The 17,796-nt window shown below is 44.0% G+C and overlaps 1 protein-coding gene across 1 annotated transcript in view; it reads right to left on the reverse strand.

Moving 5' to 3' along the window:
* LOC126540269 (endothelin-converting enzyme 1-like) overlaps window positions 1–17,796 on the reverse strand; it is a 70,818-nt gene that overhangs the window by 31,066 nt on the left and 21,956 nt on the right. Inside the window, exons 5-10 of the mRNA XM_055075933.1 lie at window positions 14,841–14,939; window positions 12,808–12,885; window positions 12,042–12,154; window positions 5,342–5,397; window positions 2,879–2,930; window positions 1,040–1,104 (exon numbers count right to left, since the gene is read on the reverse strand). Of these exons, the coding sequence (XP_054931908.1) occupies window positions 1,040–1,104; window positions 2,879–2,930; window positions 5,342–5,397; window positions 12,042–12,154; window positions 12,808–12,885; window positions 14,841–14,939 (463 nt within the window). The remainder of the gene's footprint in view (window positions 1–1,039; window positions 1,105–2,878; window positions 2,931–5,341; window positions 5,398–12,041; window positions 12,155–12,807; window positions 12,886–14,840; window positions 14,940–17,796) is intronic.

Here is a 17,796-nt window from a genome sequence, read left to right on the forward strand (position 1 = left end):
CTGCCGGATCCCGTGAGCCTGGGTGTGCGCGCCGCTGTTTTGTAGCAGCCGGAGAAGTCTCCAATCAGCCCGAGAGAGGCCCGCACGCGGGAGCAGGCGCGGGGGCGTTCCCGCAGCAACCCCCCTCGAAATGCCGCCGCAGCGGCCGGTATTTGATCCCGCGACCCCGTGCGTAGCAGTGCAACACTATGGCGGCTAAGCCGCCTCGGCTGGTAAGGATAACTTGCGACGAGGCTAGAGCGCGTGGCATCGACTAGCCAGCTTTAGTAGCCGAGTTCAAAGTAAATAAAGGTGTGTTATGTTCAATAGAAGATATGGGTTGACCTATATTGAAATTATTATTTCTTTTATTTCTCGTCGAGTTCAGTATATAGGGGTCGCCTTATATGCGTGTTCGACTTACATTCGAGTAACTACGGTACCTTCATTCTGATGCGTTGTAATGCGTGCCTTAGACATTAATTGTGGGTATGCTTGAGAATAGCATATTTCAAAGCATGCTTTGAATGGTTCGGCAGCATGTTGCACTTCTGTAACACGCGAAGGCGAAAGCCTGCTGCACACGTGTTAATGCGCTGAGTTATACGATCGGAGTGGTCAGACTTCTTGCACCATATAACGAGCCGCAGTGTGAAGTAAACGTATGGCGCTGTAGGTCGACCTCCTCAACGAGACACGCGAGCAACTAATGCACCACCTAAAGTTTCTTTCGTTATTTCTTTCGTTCTCTCTTTCTTTCCGCCTTCCCTTCTTTCTTGTGTTCTCGGTTCGTTCTTTCTTCTTTATTTCTTTCGTTCCTTCTTTCGGTCTTCCTTTCTGTCCCTTTTCTTTCTCTTATTCATTCACATTCATCCAATGCACCTTTGCTTGCTTACGCGGGTATGAGATATTCCTGATGATGATATTTTTTGCATCACTGATTTTTTGTACCACTGGACTATATGCTGCTTTTTTTCGGGTGTTATCCATTGCAGTGAGCCACTTAAGATTTTTGCCTTAACGTTACTGAAAGATCAGACCGTCGCCTGATTTAGCTTACTTCCGAAAATGGCATCGAAGAGACAGTTGGAGAGGCGAGGGCCTACTCTTGGAATATGAAACATCCTGTTGAGAGAGCAAGGGCAAGTAGAGATCAGCGCAGAACTCATGAATGATGCAACGGAAAAGGGCATGTGAAAACAACCGGGGCAAAATTTAATGACACACTAGAGGGAATTTTTTTTAACAAAAGACTGCATGTAACTTTAGTACAATAAATTCGGCGCACGTGGAAATCTTCTGGTATTATCAAAGTGGGGACAAAAAGCGTCCGTGCACGCTTTGTACGAGATCGGTGGGCTGGGACACTTATTCATTTTGAGTCGCCCGTGATAGATAGGCGGGAGTGTAGTAAAATCACATGAACAGATTGCCAGTCAAAAGAATTAACGCTGAGTAATTACTAATGAAACGCGTGCGCTTGATTTTCTGTACATATATTATGCCCGTATCCGACGTGCCTGTCACAGTAACGTAGCCTGTTTTCTGCCTTAAGTAGCTGTGGCCATTTCGCTAGCTAAATGGATCACTCTCGGACTTTGTCGCATGTTTTACTACGGCCTTAAATATGACACTGACTCATTTTCTGCGCAATCATATTCTGTTCTTCGCCAATCGCTATACCAGTGGTCACAGTACATAGGGATTGAGCAGCAATACGTTGGAACGTGTCTTGGGCGGATATGTTTGCTTAAGTTTCTTTTCGCAGGTTAAAATGCTTATTTGGTTGTTGCATCAATGTTTCAGTCTGGTATCTCAGTGACGGCTGTGCGATGCACTAAACACACACAGCATTCAATCCGAGCAAGTTTGTGCTGATACGGGCTTAAATTGTCATGAACGTGAAATCAAGGAAAACATGCAGTCCAGAGCCAGTCGCCACTGACATGAGCATCTGGTTAGCAATTCCAGCACACAAATCGCAGGGCAAACGACAAGTGTGTGAACATTGTATAGCACTGCAATATTCAACGAAACAATCTTAAAATAAAGAAAACGATACATCAATAAAGCGTAGCATAAAGTTGACTACGTACGATTTATTTGGTGCGAAAAAACGCCGCTGCTTTGTCTGTCGAAAGCCAACATCATGGACTACTCAAGACTGGAGTTCTTGCGCTACTTGGCTTCTCAAAAATCGCCTTGTCACACAGTGGAGTATCACTTCCGGCGCGTGGTGTTTTAGCTCGGGGCAATAATTTTCGTAGCGTGTGCCGTAACGTGTGTTCTGATAAACTCCGGCTTGAGGAAACAATTTAGCACTATTTGTTCGCAATAGTTGTTTCTTTTCTTGGCCAGTAGGACATTTGCCAAAATTATTTTCCTAAGATATATCCTCTGGGTTGCATAGTTTCTTTTTCTGACAGTTTTTTTTTTTTCAGAAGATACAAATGTCACTGACGCACCCATATAATCCCGCGTTGTGGCACCTATATGTGTGCTTACAGGAGAGTTTTGCGGCTACACACACATATTTTGCTATAACTTGCCGAGTGGGTCAAATTTTACGATAAATGCTATTTACGGGAGTACCTGTACCCGTATTAACAACGCCAGTCCCACGTAATCGACTGCCAAAAAAGAACATAGCTTGCGAAGATTTGAAAAGAAAAATATTGCGTCGGATGATACCCCTTCCCCCCTCCCCAAAAAGAAACGATTGTTTGAAGTACAGCCCTTGCGAATTTAAATTAAATTTAGCACCCTTTAATTTTAGCAAGATAGTCCTGTATCGTTCTAATTTTTCAATTCGTTTCGCTGCAATTCAAGAGCGCTATCATTAATCAGCCACAGAAGCGGAGTTCTAAGGCGCATATATATTTATACTTAGAAAACATACCCTTCCTTTGCTGAAGTTGGTATTGAAATGTTGAAGAGGCTCAGAGGAAGAACTGTAAGCGAAAGCGAAAAGATAGTAAATGACTTCCATTCGTCAAGAGCAAAGACAAAGTGCAATGACCTTCTTGAAAATAACAAAATTGAAATAAGCCTCACGCTTTCCTTAATACTTTTTTGGTTGCTTTATTAAAACCAGTGATTTCAGAGAAACTCAATAAGCAGAAATTAGCTTACAGCAGATTAAGTTCCTGTGCTTTCGGCATCATTTTCCCTCATACGTTAGAACGGCACCGGCAAAGCGAAATGTGAAGCTATTGGCGGCGTTCGCACAGTGAAAGTTAGGACTCGAAGTAGAATAAAAAAAGAAAGAAACATAGCATGGCTTCTTACTATTTAATTGCACGCTGCATAATGCATTTCTGTTGGAAGGTAACGAAAGAGAAAACCCGGAAAAGGTGTAGGGAAAAAGCGCGGCAGTTTGGGCGACCTGGTATGTCATGACTTTTATAGGCTTGTTGCGCAGCTCAGAATGGGCAAAAAGAAAGGTGGAAGAAGTAATGAAAAGAAACGGGGAACAGAGTGAGCGCTAACTTTCAACTGATGGTTTATTTCGTGACACAGAAGGGTACTTATACACTCAGCGAACCATGTGACATGAAGAGATTACACAACACCAATCAACTAAAGCGAAAGTAAACATGTGAAAAAACATTCCGACAGCCTGTGGCGGCACTCTGATATACGCCAATTCATTGCTTGATAACGATAATGAAGGTGAACTTCCACGTGCATGACCAAGAATTAGGATAGCCTTTGCTTCGATTATCTCTCTTGTAAGCTGATCATGACTACGACCTAGAATGACGCGTTCTTCTAAAGCAGGTTCGCAACCACATGTTTTGCAGTGCTGCGCAAGAAACCCCCCAGCTGTAATACAGTTCTTAGCATTGTAACCATGTCTGAATGATAGGTTGCGCGAACATGGTAACAATGCTAAGAATTGTATTACAGCTGGGGAGTTTCTTGCGCAGCACTACAAAACGTGTGGTCGCGAACCTGTTTTGGGAGAATGCGTCATTCTAGATCGTAGTCATAATCAGCGTAGAAGAGAAATCATCGAAGCAAAGGCTATCATAGGTGTGGGCCATGCATGTGTAACCTCACCCTCATTATCGTTATCAAGCAATTAATTGGCGTATCTCAGACTGCCGCCACAGGCTGTCTGAATGTTTTTTCACATGGTTACTTTCGGTTTAGTTGCTTGGTTTTGTGTAATCTCTTCATGTCACATGGTTCGCTGAGTGTATAAGTACCCTTCTGTGTCATGAAACAAACCATCAATTGGAAGTTAGCGCTCACTCTGTTCCCCGTTCCTTTTCATTACCCCTTCCACCTTTCTTTTTACTCATTTTGAGCTGCGCTAGAGACCTAAAAAGTGTTGGGAAAAAATTTTCTGGAGTGCAATCGGGGATATCTGAATGTCAGCTCGAGTGATCAGCTTGAAAAAGCACCTTCATAACGTTCGTTGTTGGCTTACAATAGGCTCTTAAGTTGCCGGCGGACAACACTCTGAGGTATTCGTCAGAGGTAGATTCGAATAGCTGTCAGAAGCCTTCATATTTGGCCATAGTGAAATATTTAAAGGCAGAAAATATTTCATTGTTGAATGTTATACTGCAAGTGCGAACAAAAATGTACGACACATGCCCAAATTTTGAACGTTGCTTCAACCAGACTAAGATACCACAAGAGCTCCAAATTGGTGCTATTTTTTTACAAGAAAACAGGTCTTGCTCTGCTAGTTGATATTTTTATTTTGTTCGCGAAAATTATGAAAATGTGTAAGAGTAGCCCATGAAAAAACACTGATGTATTTCATGTTGCTCATTTCCTACGGTTTCTCGTGTTTCGTGCGAAGCTACTTTTTTTGACATCACTGTGATTCTACGCCTTTCATACTGATCTGTCCGTAGGGTATGCGATATACAAGGTGTCCCAACTAACTTTAGCCAGAGTTTAACGATATGCGAATGCCACGTAGCTGGACAGAACCAAGGTAATGTTGTTAGTGGTCGCTTGTAGATGATCAAATCATTTTTTTTTCTTTCCGACTAATTAGATCATCAATGTTAATTAATTAATTTCTCAACTATTTCATTACGATGAAAAGTGTCAATGAGAAAATTTAAGAGCGACATCAAAAGCTCCCGATACAGCTTTATGTTGCTCAATACGTACTCCATAAAAGTGTTTTTCCGAGCGTGAGAGAAGCCCGCAAATACGCGCAACATTGCCGCACGGCTGGCCGCTCGAGGAACTGGGACACCTTGTATACCATGCGCACTGCCTTGCAAAACATAACAAAATTTATTTCACCGAAGCCCTACCGACACGTGTTGATGCTTCTGTATACAATATCTGTATGCCACAAATGACACAAGAGTAAGCAATGCAAGGCACTCACCGACGGCTCTCCATCCTGGGTCGTAATAGCAGTCGGTGTTAAACAGTGATAAACGCCTTCTAGGACAAAGACAAAAGTCAGTTTGTACGTTTCAAGTTGTTTGTAAACATAGTTACGGCTCTTCCGTTGAAAATTAACCAAGAACTTCAGCGACACTAGGCCAGTATAGTCACTAAACTAGAAATTGCCGTCATTAGTTGTTTTGAATTCCGCGCACGTTGCTCTGTGGGCTTTTACTGTTGTATGATTTGCGCGATTCTTCATTTCGAACGTCTAACAACAGTCTAAACGTTAGCGTAAATCATCCATAGAGGCTGAGTCATCTATACTGACTCTTGCACTGATAAATTTATGCGCAAACCCCGAGTTAAGCTATAGAATTTTATCATAGTGTGTCGAGTACGTTTTATTTAGGATGTCCCATGCTACTGTTCAAAATTCGCTGGTGCAGTGTCAAGTTATAAGGCCCATGTTATTTACACGTCAGTCCCCTTCCTCTATCAGGATAATACTTTTTCTAAGCACCGGGAAAATATAGAACGCTACTTAGACAAGGTTTTTTATTTATTTTTAATTCATGGCCACGGGTTCCGATGGGAAAACTGTTATTGCGTTCTAATACCACCCACTCATCCTTCAGCGTACTATTTACAGCGTTATTTTTCCCTTTGCGCTGTACTTGCAGTGCGCAAAATATGAAAAGTGCCGCGTGGTTTCACGCCCTCTGGCCGCGATGTTAGCTCACCAGTAGCAGTAATCTAGCTCGACAAGCATAACTGTGCTACAGGCCACAGGCGAGATAAAAAAAAATTACGTTAGCACGAAATGAGGAATCTATAACGTCTTAAAAAGTGAAGGTGCGCGATACAATTGAGGGCCCAGACGTGTTGGCCATAAAGGCTGCACGCATCCGCCACAGCAAATTTGATTCATTATTGAGTACTTCGATTATCGATTTGTTCCACTCATTGCGGTTGAACATAATAGTTGGACAGCGTGACAGATAAAATTTCACTGTCTAAGAAGAAAGTCATCTGGGTCGCAGTTGAGGTTTGTCGTGTTTCCTAGAACGCTGTGTTTGCGCGTAGGTGCATTTCACTTGCACCCACAGGCTTGCACGATGATGATGATTAATGTAGTGTTCTGTGGCGCAAAGAGCAAGCATGACCAAAGAGCGCCAGGCCAGTGTTAATGACATTGAAATGAAGCGAATTACGAGCAATGGATGTGACGGGGCTATAAAGGGGCCATAAATACGGTCGCTGCAAAGTGCCTAAAACCGACATGTAATAAAATTATGGCAATGAATAATGAAACATGCTATGGACACGAAAGATACTTTGTGAAACAACGGCGATATACTAAAATAAGTCAGACGCAAAAATTTTCAAAAAGCGCTCCTGCGTTAACAGAGCAAGGACCTGGAGGCGTGTGCTATACAAAAACTGCTATCACAGGGGCACCCTCTGGAGAGAAGATGCGCTACGAAATACTGGGCTAGCAACATGCAAGACCACTTCGTTGAAGAAACCTAGGACAGCTTTGGTGTTGAAAAGCGGTTCTTCACCAAGAAACATAGCGGGATGGAGAGGGACAGAGCGGTATGCTATAGGAAAGTGTTTCTCTTTCGGCTTCCCGACACTTCACGAGGACCTGGAGGGCGGTGAGCGTCTCATCATATATTCCACAGGTTGGAGGCTCGCTACCAGTCAATAGAAAATTGAGTACTATATGCGTGTCCTATTCTGAGACGACATATTAGGACATCAGTTCGTCGTGTTTTCGTAGCAGAGTACCAGAAACCTAACTGGGGCCTAATCAAGTGGAGCTTATTTGTTTCGGAGTCCCACAAGCGTTGCAATTTGCTTTGCAGTTTCTTTCGCAAAAAAAGGCATGTGATGTGTGGCAGGAATAGCAACGGTAGGGTTAATAGCTTGCGATGTAATTGATGTGGCCATTTGGTCTGTTAGCACATTACCCTCGATACATCTATGGCCAGGAACCCAGCATATTGTCACATGTCTATTAGATGAATAAATATTGCACAAGTATGAGTAAAGCTCAATGAAATCAGGAATTTTGTGGTTTCTTAAGGACATTAGTGATTTTACGACCCTTAAGGAGCCGTGAATATTATTGCCTTCTCTAGTTTTAATTTATGTATTAACCGCAGACAGTACGACATGGGCTTCTGTAGTAAAGATACTTGTACGAGGGTTCAGTACGTCTGATTGGGAGAACGAAGGAGCAACAGCCAAGTAAGATATGCCAGCACGCGTCTTTGATGCGTCAGTGTAGAATTCAGAGCAAGAGTACTTCTATTGGAGTTCATGGAAATGCATTCGAATTTCGAGATCTAGTGCGTACGCTCTAACTTTTACGAAAGGTATATGACATTCTTTCAGCTGCCACTCCCAAGGCGGTAGCAGCTGAACTGGAAGTATTAAGCCATGTTACAGGAGTGGGATAACCATTTCAACGGTAAGCTCCCTCACATGCAGTGAAAAAGGCTGTCGCACAGATGGTCGATTATGGAAACGTGTAGTGCACGTCAAGTCGTTAACTGTTTTAGAACAAGGATGTTCATGATTAGAGTGCACTTTGAGGAAATATGTGAAGCTGATGTACCATCGCATCAGATGGAGTGACCACTCATTCTATTCTACGTATAAGCCTTCAATAGGGCTCGTTCTGAAAGCACCGGTGGCCAGGAGGATACTGTTAGGAATGGCCTGCCGAGATGCAAACATGCAAAGTTTCTCAGCCAGCTGCAGCAGCAGGGTTGGCGTTTTCTGGGATGCCAGCGTCATTCTCCAGTCGAACGGCGCCACTAAGTCTACTGTGTGTGCAGGACAATATGCCGCGTCGGCGACTCTCCGTCGCGGGAAGGCCGAGATGAGTTCGACGAACCAGGCATGTTATTGAACCCGCCACCGCCGACCTGGTCTGTCATGAGCGGGGGAGTTCCCGAGGGAATGTATCTCCATATCGAGGAGTATCGATAAGAAAAACTATTTCATTACAAACGCGTCACGCATATTTTCTTCAATGCGCAGATGATGATCAGTTGTGGACCACACTGCTCTGAAACCACACTGATAGGGATCAAGCATTTTGCTCAATTCAAGCAAATGTACGAGCCGCCAATTAATTTTTTTAATAAATAACTTACAAAGGCGACTTGTGAAAGCTATCGTGCGGTAACTCGCCGCCTAGGAAGGGTCTTTACTCTGCTTCAAAACAGGGACCACAATCACTTCTTTCCATGCTGATGGGAGGTATCCGGCAGCCCTAATAGTGTTGAAAAGTGCTATTAGTGTAACTTGTGTGTCAATGTGTAATTTTTGATCTTGTCATACATAGCTCTGTCAGGTGCCGGTGCAGAGCTCTTCACACAATCAAGGCAGCCCTCAACTCAGCTATACTGAAAGGCCGGTTATACGGTTCGTTCTGTCTGCATTTACGTACGACTGGCTTACATTCTTCTATTGTTTGTGTTTAAGGAAGGATTTAGAATAATGGAGTGAGCTTGCGACACGCTCAAAGTGCTCCCCAAGAGAGTCTGCCTGGTCTTGCAAGGTATTCCCTTGGTCGTTCACAAGAGGCAACGGATGGATTTGTTCACCTTTTCGCTTTCTTAAGCCGTTCCACACTTTCGCCTCCTGCGTGTATGAATTTATACCTGAGAGGAACCTCACCCAGCTTTCTCTCTTTGCTGACGCCGTGTCCGTCTTTCCTGTGATTTCCTTTTTTAAAACTGAATTAGATTTTATCTATTTGGCGAGCTACGCAACCGCCCCATGCCCTATTCTGTCCCTTTTGCGCCTCTCCACAGTCTTCGTTGCAATAGGGATCACGTCTTGTAAGTGAACCACCATTCGTTTGTGGGATAAACTTTTAGGCTGCATCAATAATAAAAATGGTAAAATGTGCATCAGGAGGATCTGTACTAAAATTGTTCACAAATTTGCGCGGTAAATAAGTTGATTCTTTAAAATGCTCTCAGTCAGCCGATGCTAATTTGCATCGAGAAATATGGGGAGGGTTGTTATGCTGCGTTATTAAGCTTAAAGTTAAAGCGAAAAGATTATTGATGACATTCTAATCCATGTGACATAGAAGAGAAGCAGAGCCAATTGCTAGATGTATCGATGAATACGACTTGTGTTGGACACTGTAATAAGTTGGCTCTTTCTTTTTAAACAGGCAGGCACTGCAGGTTAGAAGAAAATTTTCAATGAGTCGACATCTCGCGTCGCATCGTGAGTCTCCCCACATTGTTTGTTGGCATTAAAATCCCCCACGAGTATGTAGGGGTCCCGAAGCTGATTAATGAGGGTATAGAAGTCTGTTTTCCCAAGATGAATATTTGGGGTATATATATAGAACGTACAGTGACGAGTTTATTAAAAAGAACTGCCCCAACAGATACGGCCTCAAGAGTCGTCGGAAAGGCAACAGATCGACAAGCCACAGACTTGTCTGCAATTATTGCTACGCCGCCGGACGACGTGGGAGCGTCGTCTCGGTAATTCTGAAAAATGGCGTATTGCCGGAGAAAGTTTGTTTGTGTAGGTTTAAGGTGTGTCTCATGAACACACAGCGGCACTGGCTTACGTTTTTGTAGGAGTTCTATAATACCTTCGAGGTTATGAAGAACTCGATCCTCTAACATACAATTATAGTACTTCTGTCTGCATAATGAGAGAAGTGTTTGTGCTATGCGTTTAACAGACGAAGATTAGCTCAAGGGGCCCTTTCCAGGCGCCGTGACGCGAGCCTTTTCTTTTTCGGAGCGGTCGAGAGAATCCCGCCGCTCCTTAGGCGCTGGCTGCGTCGTCTGGATAGGTGTTATGTCCATCGCCTTTTGTGGGGCGCTGGACACGCGCTCCTGTGAGTGCTGTGTTTGACGTGAAGGCCTCGACACGTCGGACGGGACTTTTGAGGCTACAAACCAGGAGGTCCATTACGGCCCTCCTGGTTCCGACCCTCCTGGTAAAGGGCCCTCCTTTACGAACGGCGAATGCGCGCTGGCTGCTTTCGCCAAGGGGGCTGGGGGCACAGACACAGCCACACTCTTTGTGGGCCAGGCCGATGCCGGAGTCTCCTGCGTCCTTACCCCCTTGCGCACCGCATGAGCATACCTTGCGGTATGGACAACAGAAACACGTTTCCGTACTTCTTGAACTTATATGTTTTGTTTGATTTTTAATGTAATTACCTTTTTTTCTCTTTTTTCAGGTTTCACGGTTTCGGGAATATGCGGGGTGGTCGCCTTCGCAGTTTACACAGTGCAATGTGCCAGAACAATTATCGAAAGTGTAATCTTTGTGACGACGCTTTGCGCAGTTGAATAGACCTCAGCAGCTTTGCGAGTCATGGCCGTACTTCTGACACTTAAAACACCGACGAGGGTTAGGAAGGTAAGGTCTTACACGAATTTTAGTATAACCTGTCTCGATGGTTTCCGTTAGCACACTTGAGGCAAATGTAACGATCAGATTTTTTGTTAGAATCCATTGTTGTCTCGCCTGATTTTCATTCTTTCTACCTCAATGACATTCCGATCTTGCCAGCCTTCCAATATTTCTGCTTCGGTTAGTTCTAACAAGTCGAAATCTGAGATCACGCCTCGGACTGTGTTCAGGGAACGATGCGGGGTCGCTGTTATTGTGATATCAGCAAAGGCTGTGAGTTTTGCAAGTTTGTCCTGTTGCAGCTTGCCACAAACCTAAGGGAGGAACTCGCCGCTTGCTATCTTGCTAGCTTTATAGTCTGGTCCAATGGTGTCCGTCACGGAGTTAGATACAAAAAATGGTGACAGAACTCTTACTGGTTTTTCAGGTTTATCGCTGTGGATAACGTGGTATCATGGAAGAGATTCTTTGTGTGGAACGAAAACGTCAGGGAGCCTTCGGTGCGTACGCGCTTTGCAGCGGCACGATCAGGCAGTAAAGGGCACGATGCTCTATGCATGCCATGTGTGCTTGATTCGGCACGAATGGCAGCTACCCACCACGGAGCCCAACAACGGGCCACTACAAGTTTGACAGAACAATGACTTGCACACGTCAGCCGTGTGTCGATACTTAAGGTTGAATATACCACACAAGGTTAACACAAGCCCCTGGGAGAGACAGAAAATTGGGAAGAAAGAAGATGACAGGACAGAAAAGGTAAGTCGATAGGAAAACAATAGATAGGAGAGGGATAGGAAAATGCGACCACTGATTTCCCCCGGGTGGGTCAGTTCTGGGGTGCTGTCTACGTGGAGCCGAGGCCAAAGAGGTGTGTTGCCTCCGCTGAGGGATCATACAGGTCCAAACACCCGGCATCAGCTCAACCCCCAGGGTCCCCTTTCCCTGGACATGGCAAGGCCACGCACTGTTAACCTCGGGAGGGTTCGACGCCCATGTTCTCGGGTACGTGGTGTCGCAACACACAAAACGCCTGCTTACGCAGACGCCCCTACAGGGGCAGACTTGCATAACTGCACTACTGTGACCGATATGGCAATTTGCATCGTTGAATGTAGTAACTTGTAAGGATTTGCTGCTCCAGGTTTTAGTGCCAAATTGTCGTTTTTAGAGAACGCTTCACGATTCACCATGTGGTTTGCGTTTTGTAGCTGACCTGTACAGTAATTGATGAATGGGCGTCGAATCCTGTTCTTTTCGCCATACAATACGTGCTGCATTACCTAGAATTGGGGACGAAATTCCAACTTCGGTCTGCCCACTTGGATGCGACCAAGGCACTGAGTTTGAGGAAATACTGGAGAGACTGGTTCATCGCCGGTACTTCCGTCTCAATCTGGGGCGATAGAAAATAGAAGGGAAATGTGACGATAATAGTTACTCTTGAAAAGTACGAATTTTTTTTTTCTTACATGCAACTTTTGTCGCTGGACTAGCACTGCTGCAGAAAGGCAATTGTTTTCAGGCGTTAAAGTGAAACGAATTACGCGCTACATTTCTCGTTCCTGCGTATGAAAACATCAACATACATGAAAACAATCTCAGGGTACCGCTTTAATGGTGCAAGGCCCTTAGTTTTGAAGCTTTACCCCGTCTTGAAGCTCGCAGAAATCACATTCAGAACTATAGCGCTTATTTTCATCATGCCCTAACATTCAAGAATATATCTTAAGTTCCAGTATTCACTCCTTATCATTAAAGCCGTGAGAGACTCTCGTAACCACTATCTACTCGTTTATGCAGTGTGTCGATTATAATGACTGACAACCGGGGCTATCCTCCCAATAAAAGTTTGATGGCCATTGTGTAAAACCAACTCAGCGGTCTTAGTACAAGGTCGCATACTTTTAAGGTGCAACTATGCACATGTCTTGCTCTCGACTTGACTCACGATTCCCTTCAAATCGTATTCGCGCTCATTTGCGACGAATTCAAGGTTATAAGATATTTTCAAGTAAGTTAATCAAAAGGGTGAAAGCTTATGCATACCTTGTTGACCAAGTCAGGTAATAAAGAGTTCGCCGAGAATCGAGCAGGAAACAAAAACAGCATTCTCACTTGTTCGAGCTGTTAGGAGAAATTAGTTCGTAACTTGAATGAAACGGGCAAACTGGTATGGTTATTGCTGACAAATTATAAAAGCAATATCTGCTGTTAAAATCTGCTGAAGCACATGTATTTTCTTTATTAGTACAAGCATAGCCAGCTATAGTACCTAGTAACAATTTCAAGCTAATAACAAAAAAAAAAAGACATCTGCTGATTCAAACCATGTCTCGTGAAACTGTAGCATACAAGCGTCCTTAAAAGCACGTTCACAATTTTCTGTTTGAGGGCTAGAGTTGAACGTGTAACTTCGCTTTTCTTTTCATGCCGCATAAGCTGAAGATTGCTTGACGTACGGACTTTAGGATTGCAACCTTTCTCGTGTTTTTTTTTTTTATTTTACGGTGGCAGTTTTCCGAATCTCTAAACTGTTCCGGATTCGCTCAGAAATTCGTAAGATTTCTTTTTGCTGCCGGTTTTCCTTACCACCTCCAAGAAAAAAAATACACATATGAGAACACAAAGGATCGCACATACTGGTCATTCAAGCACCCAATGACCTTCAGAATGGGTACAAATGAAGGAGCTTACATTTTTTTTTTAAATGGCAGAACACGCGAAACGATGTCAACACAAGCTTTGTGCAGGCGCGTGTTCGGTGCCTCGCGTCAGGTATAACTGCGGCAATGCAATATCATAAGAAGCCAACAAACACTGACACCAAGGACAACATAGGGGAAATTACTTGTGCTTAATAAATGAAATAAAAAACGATAAATTAATGGAAATTAAAGCGGATGAAAGAACAACTTGCCGCAGGTGGGAACCGAACCCACAACCTTCGCAAAGGAACCCACAAACCGAACCCACAACCTTCGCATGCGAAGGTTGTGGGTTCGGTTTCCACCTGCGGCAAGTTGTTTTTTCATCCACTTTAATTTCCGTTAATTTATCGTTTGTTTATTTCATTTATTAAGCACAAGTAATTTCCCCTATGTTGTCCTTGGTGTCAGTGTTTGTTGGCTTCTTATGATATGACTAATAAAAATTGGGACCCTCGGTTAACCCCCTCTCTTTTCGTTTGTTGCGGCAATGCAAGCAGGTTTTCGTTTGTACACGTTACTTGCGAAATTGCGTGAGAATATTTGGTGCGTCACAAGGACGACGCAATTTATTGCTATGTAATGAGTGAATTCCTTGGGAGACAACTAAAGTTCGCTTGTAAATGTGGCGTGCACTAGGAACCACGTGATATTAGCTCCAAGGAAGAAGGAAAAGGACGGCACGAGTACGCGTTCCATGTGAATATGTTGAAGGGACAGTAAATAAAAAAAAAATATTTTAGCGGTATTAGCAAATTACTCTTCTGCCATAACAAAAAAAAAAAACACACTCTCACACCGAGCAGAGGCTTAACAAGCCAGAAGAGGTGCAATAAATGACAGACGGGTGGCGACGCCACCTTGAAATTTCCGCATATGTTCGCTGTGACGTCATGCGTTTTGACGGTGTCTGCTCTGGCGCACTTCATTCTTTTATCGCTAAAGACGGGATACACTGTCCTCTCAAGGAGGCAAGAACCGAACCCTGGCGAGTTTCGGGAAGTTCTAATTCGCCGGGACGGCCCGAACAGGATAAACCGCGTTGACATCAATTCGCCACACTGATGTCTCGTCGCTATAGGGCTTCGGCGGTAAATTAAAATAACGGAACTCTGGCCTTCGTTTTCTCTTTTAATATTCAACTCGGTGCAACGACAGCAAACTGATTCAACGCTTCACTTCGTCGTCCCCTCCAAATAAGTTAAAGACTCCTCGGTTCGCTGCTCCTTCGCACTAATATATTGCCGCTTCCGTGCTCGAATAAAAATCGTCGAACGTTGCACATGCATGCGAATATACAGAAGCACGGCTGCACTGCGGTAAGTTGCGTTAACGAAATAGAAATACACGTGCGCGGTCTTTTTTTTTTTTCACCTGCTCTGAGACGATGTACTTGGTCCAGTTGTCGAAACGCTCAATGTGGGAAAACTCGTCGATGAACGCGGACCGCAATTCTTCTGCCATGATGTATGCCTAGCCCATGAACAGAGCAAAACAAACTAAAATGAGCTGATTGGAATCTTCACTACAAGAGCAGCGCCGTTAAACATGCATCGTGGGGTAAAAGCACCACAGACAATTCAAAGCACGTGCAATCAATCATCCTAAGAAGCACACTGATTAAAAAGTTTGTAACCCTGGCTTCACTTTGCATTTCACTATATATATATATATATCATTCCGCCATCAATATCATTCGATCGATATCCTTCAATAGTGGCAGATAACATAAGCTCCGATAGGCTATATGGCAAACTTCATCCGGTATAAAAAATACTCTTTCCACAAGGTTGTCTATCACCTGTCATCAACGTGATCACATAATTCTCTCTGGCACCTCTACAGTAAAGTAACATTGCTCATGACACGGTGTTTCACGCATATTTCCGCGAGAGAGCCAGTGAAATACCGCATAAATACAGGCTATAAGACTGTAGGCTATAGGCTATAAGATAAGGCTATAAGATAAGGCTATAGGCCTCTTCTTACTACTAGATTCTCAAACGCACTCCCGAACATGAATAACATCCACAGTAAATACTACCCGATTTTCATCAGCAACCAGAAACTTCATAAGATTTTTCCCGACCCACCCAGAGTAGCCAACAGACGCAACACTAATTTTAAAGATGTTCTTGTGCACGCCAAACTAAAGACAAACAGGAAGTTGGGAACCAGCCTCTGTGGCCGCCCCAGTTGCTCTACATGCAAATATATTCAATCTACTACTACAGTAAAAAGTACAGCGTCGAATTACGCACGCAAGGTAACTTCGGCTTTCACCTGCACATCAAACAATGTAGTCTACTGTCTAGAATGCGCCGCTTGTAGCAAACAAGACATAGGTGAGACTAGACAACAAATTCATACAAGACTCAACGGTCACCGCGCGGACACAAAACAGAATTTAGCTAAAGCAGTAGCCGGCCACTTTAATGAACATGGTCATATATTTGACAAAGCAAGGCTCTAGATACTACAAATTTCCTTTCACCTCGCGCAAGGAAATATACGGAATCATACCTCATACACAAGTTTAGTTGCCTACACCCGACTGGAATTAATTTGGCACGTGGTAATTTAGAATCTTTAAAAGCGGTAACTTAAATCTGAAATTCTCATATCATCAACCAAGACACAAAACACATTAGCTAACCTTAATTCTTAGCCTCACCTATTCCTCCATTTCGAAAAAAAATTTTCATGCCTACTACTCAATTTAATATACTTTTTCATGTTTTTACGTTTATATCAACTCTACGACCCCCTTTTCCCATGTACACCTGCCTCCGCTCGCTTCTGCTTATTCCGGTTTCGGTTCCCCCCTCTTTCCTTTTTCTTTTTTGTGTGTTTTTTATTATATGTTTTTTTTAAACACCCTCATCAACACCTTCCGAAGTCCCAGACGTCAGTATACCTTTTTCGGCGCCTCAACGACACAGGGTGTCGCCACTTCTGTATACCGCCGTAACGACACCTATGTTGAGTTACTGGGGCTAACGTCCCTTGAAAGACATTGCCGCTGCCTTCCAGACTCCTTGTCGCCATCTTAACTGCTTCAATATTACTGGACGCATTGCTGTTATGTTACTCAAGTCACTCTTTCAACCATGATTTTTTTTTTGGAGGGGAGGGGGCTCTTTTGTGTTACTCGCGCACTGACCGCCTGGCCGGCTCTTCTAATGCCACAAAAACATGCCGCCAACGACACCGCTGAGTGCTCCCTAACCTATCGCTTCTCCAACGCCCTCCCATGCACCCCTTCTTTTTTTCTTGTTATGTCTCCCTTTTTTTCCTCTTGGTGTCCCCCCCCCCCCTGTTTTTTCTCTCTCCTTTTCTTTCGTTTCTTTTCTCCCCGCCTTCCCAATCTCCCGCTCTTGTCCCCTCGTCTTGGGAACGACGCTCAAAAGACGTCAGGCGACAGCGCTCATTACCTCTGAAGTACCTTCCTTTATAACGAACCACCACCGACAACAAATGCACGTGACGTCACTGCACTAACCCTTTAAATGTAACATGCCGAGGATGACGAAGCCGGCTTTGACGAAGATAGGTCCTCCTTTCGAAACGTTGGCCAGCCTTTCTTAGGCACCTTATCCCTGTTTAAAAACTTTATACCACAGTGTGCTATTCCATCTGTCAGCCCCTTTCTTGATTTTGCGCTTGCCCGAGAGGAGTTCCCCACTCGAAGGACCGCTCAGTAGCATTCAGTTGGACTAATGCATTCGCTTTCACAACTCATAAGAAGTACTTAGGTGCTCTCAGATTTTTGTTTGCTTGAACATGGAATATGCCTGAAGCAGCTTCCAAAACAATGCTGGGTCTTAACGTTACCGTAAAGGCCAACGAAGAAAGTGACACTCTCCATAAAAAAATTTAAATTAAATTCTGTGGTTCTACACGCCAAAAGCTGGATCTGATTATGAGGCACCCCTTAGTGGGAGACTCCAAATTAATTTTGGCCCCCTGGAGTTCTTTAGCGTGCACCCAATGTATGGCACATTATGAAATAACCTACGCCTTTAAAAGTGAATAAGGATGCAAATCTGTCTATAACTCACCACTGCACCTAAAGAGGGTGTCAATGTGTGTTATAGACACGTTTACACCCGCATTCACTTTTAAGGGTGTACACCATTATACAGTGCACACGGGCGTTTGTGCATTTTACCGCAACTAATCCACCAAACAAACGCGGCAGGTACACGGGAAGCAACCATGACCCTGCCACGTCTGCTCGTTAAATATGGAATTTCTTTCTCTCGCACAACGATTCCTGCTTGTGGTTATAATATTCTTATGACACCACCCCAAACAAACCTCTTACAAT

Source organism: Dermacentor andersoni, chromosome 2 (assembly GCF_023375885.2).
Source record: "Dermacentor andersoni chromosome 2, qqDerAnde1_hic_scaffold, whole genome shotgun sequence".
In the NCBI taxonomy this organism is placed as follows: domain Eukaryota; kingdom Metazoa; phylum Arthropoda; class Arachnida; order Ixodida; family Ixodidae; genus Dermacentor; species Dermacentor andersoni.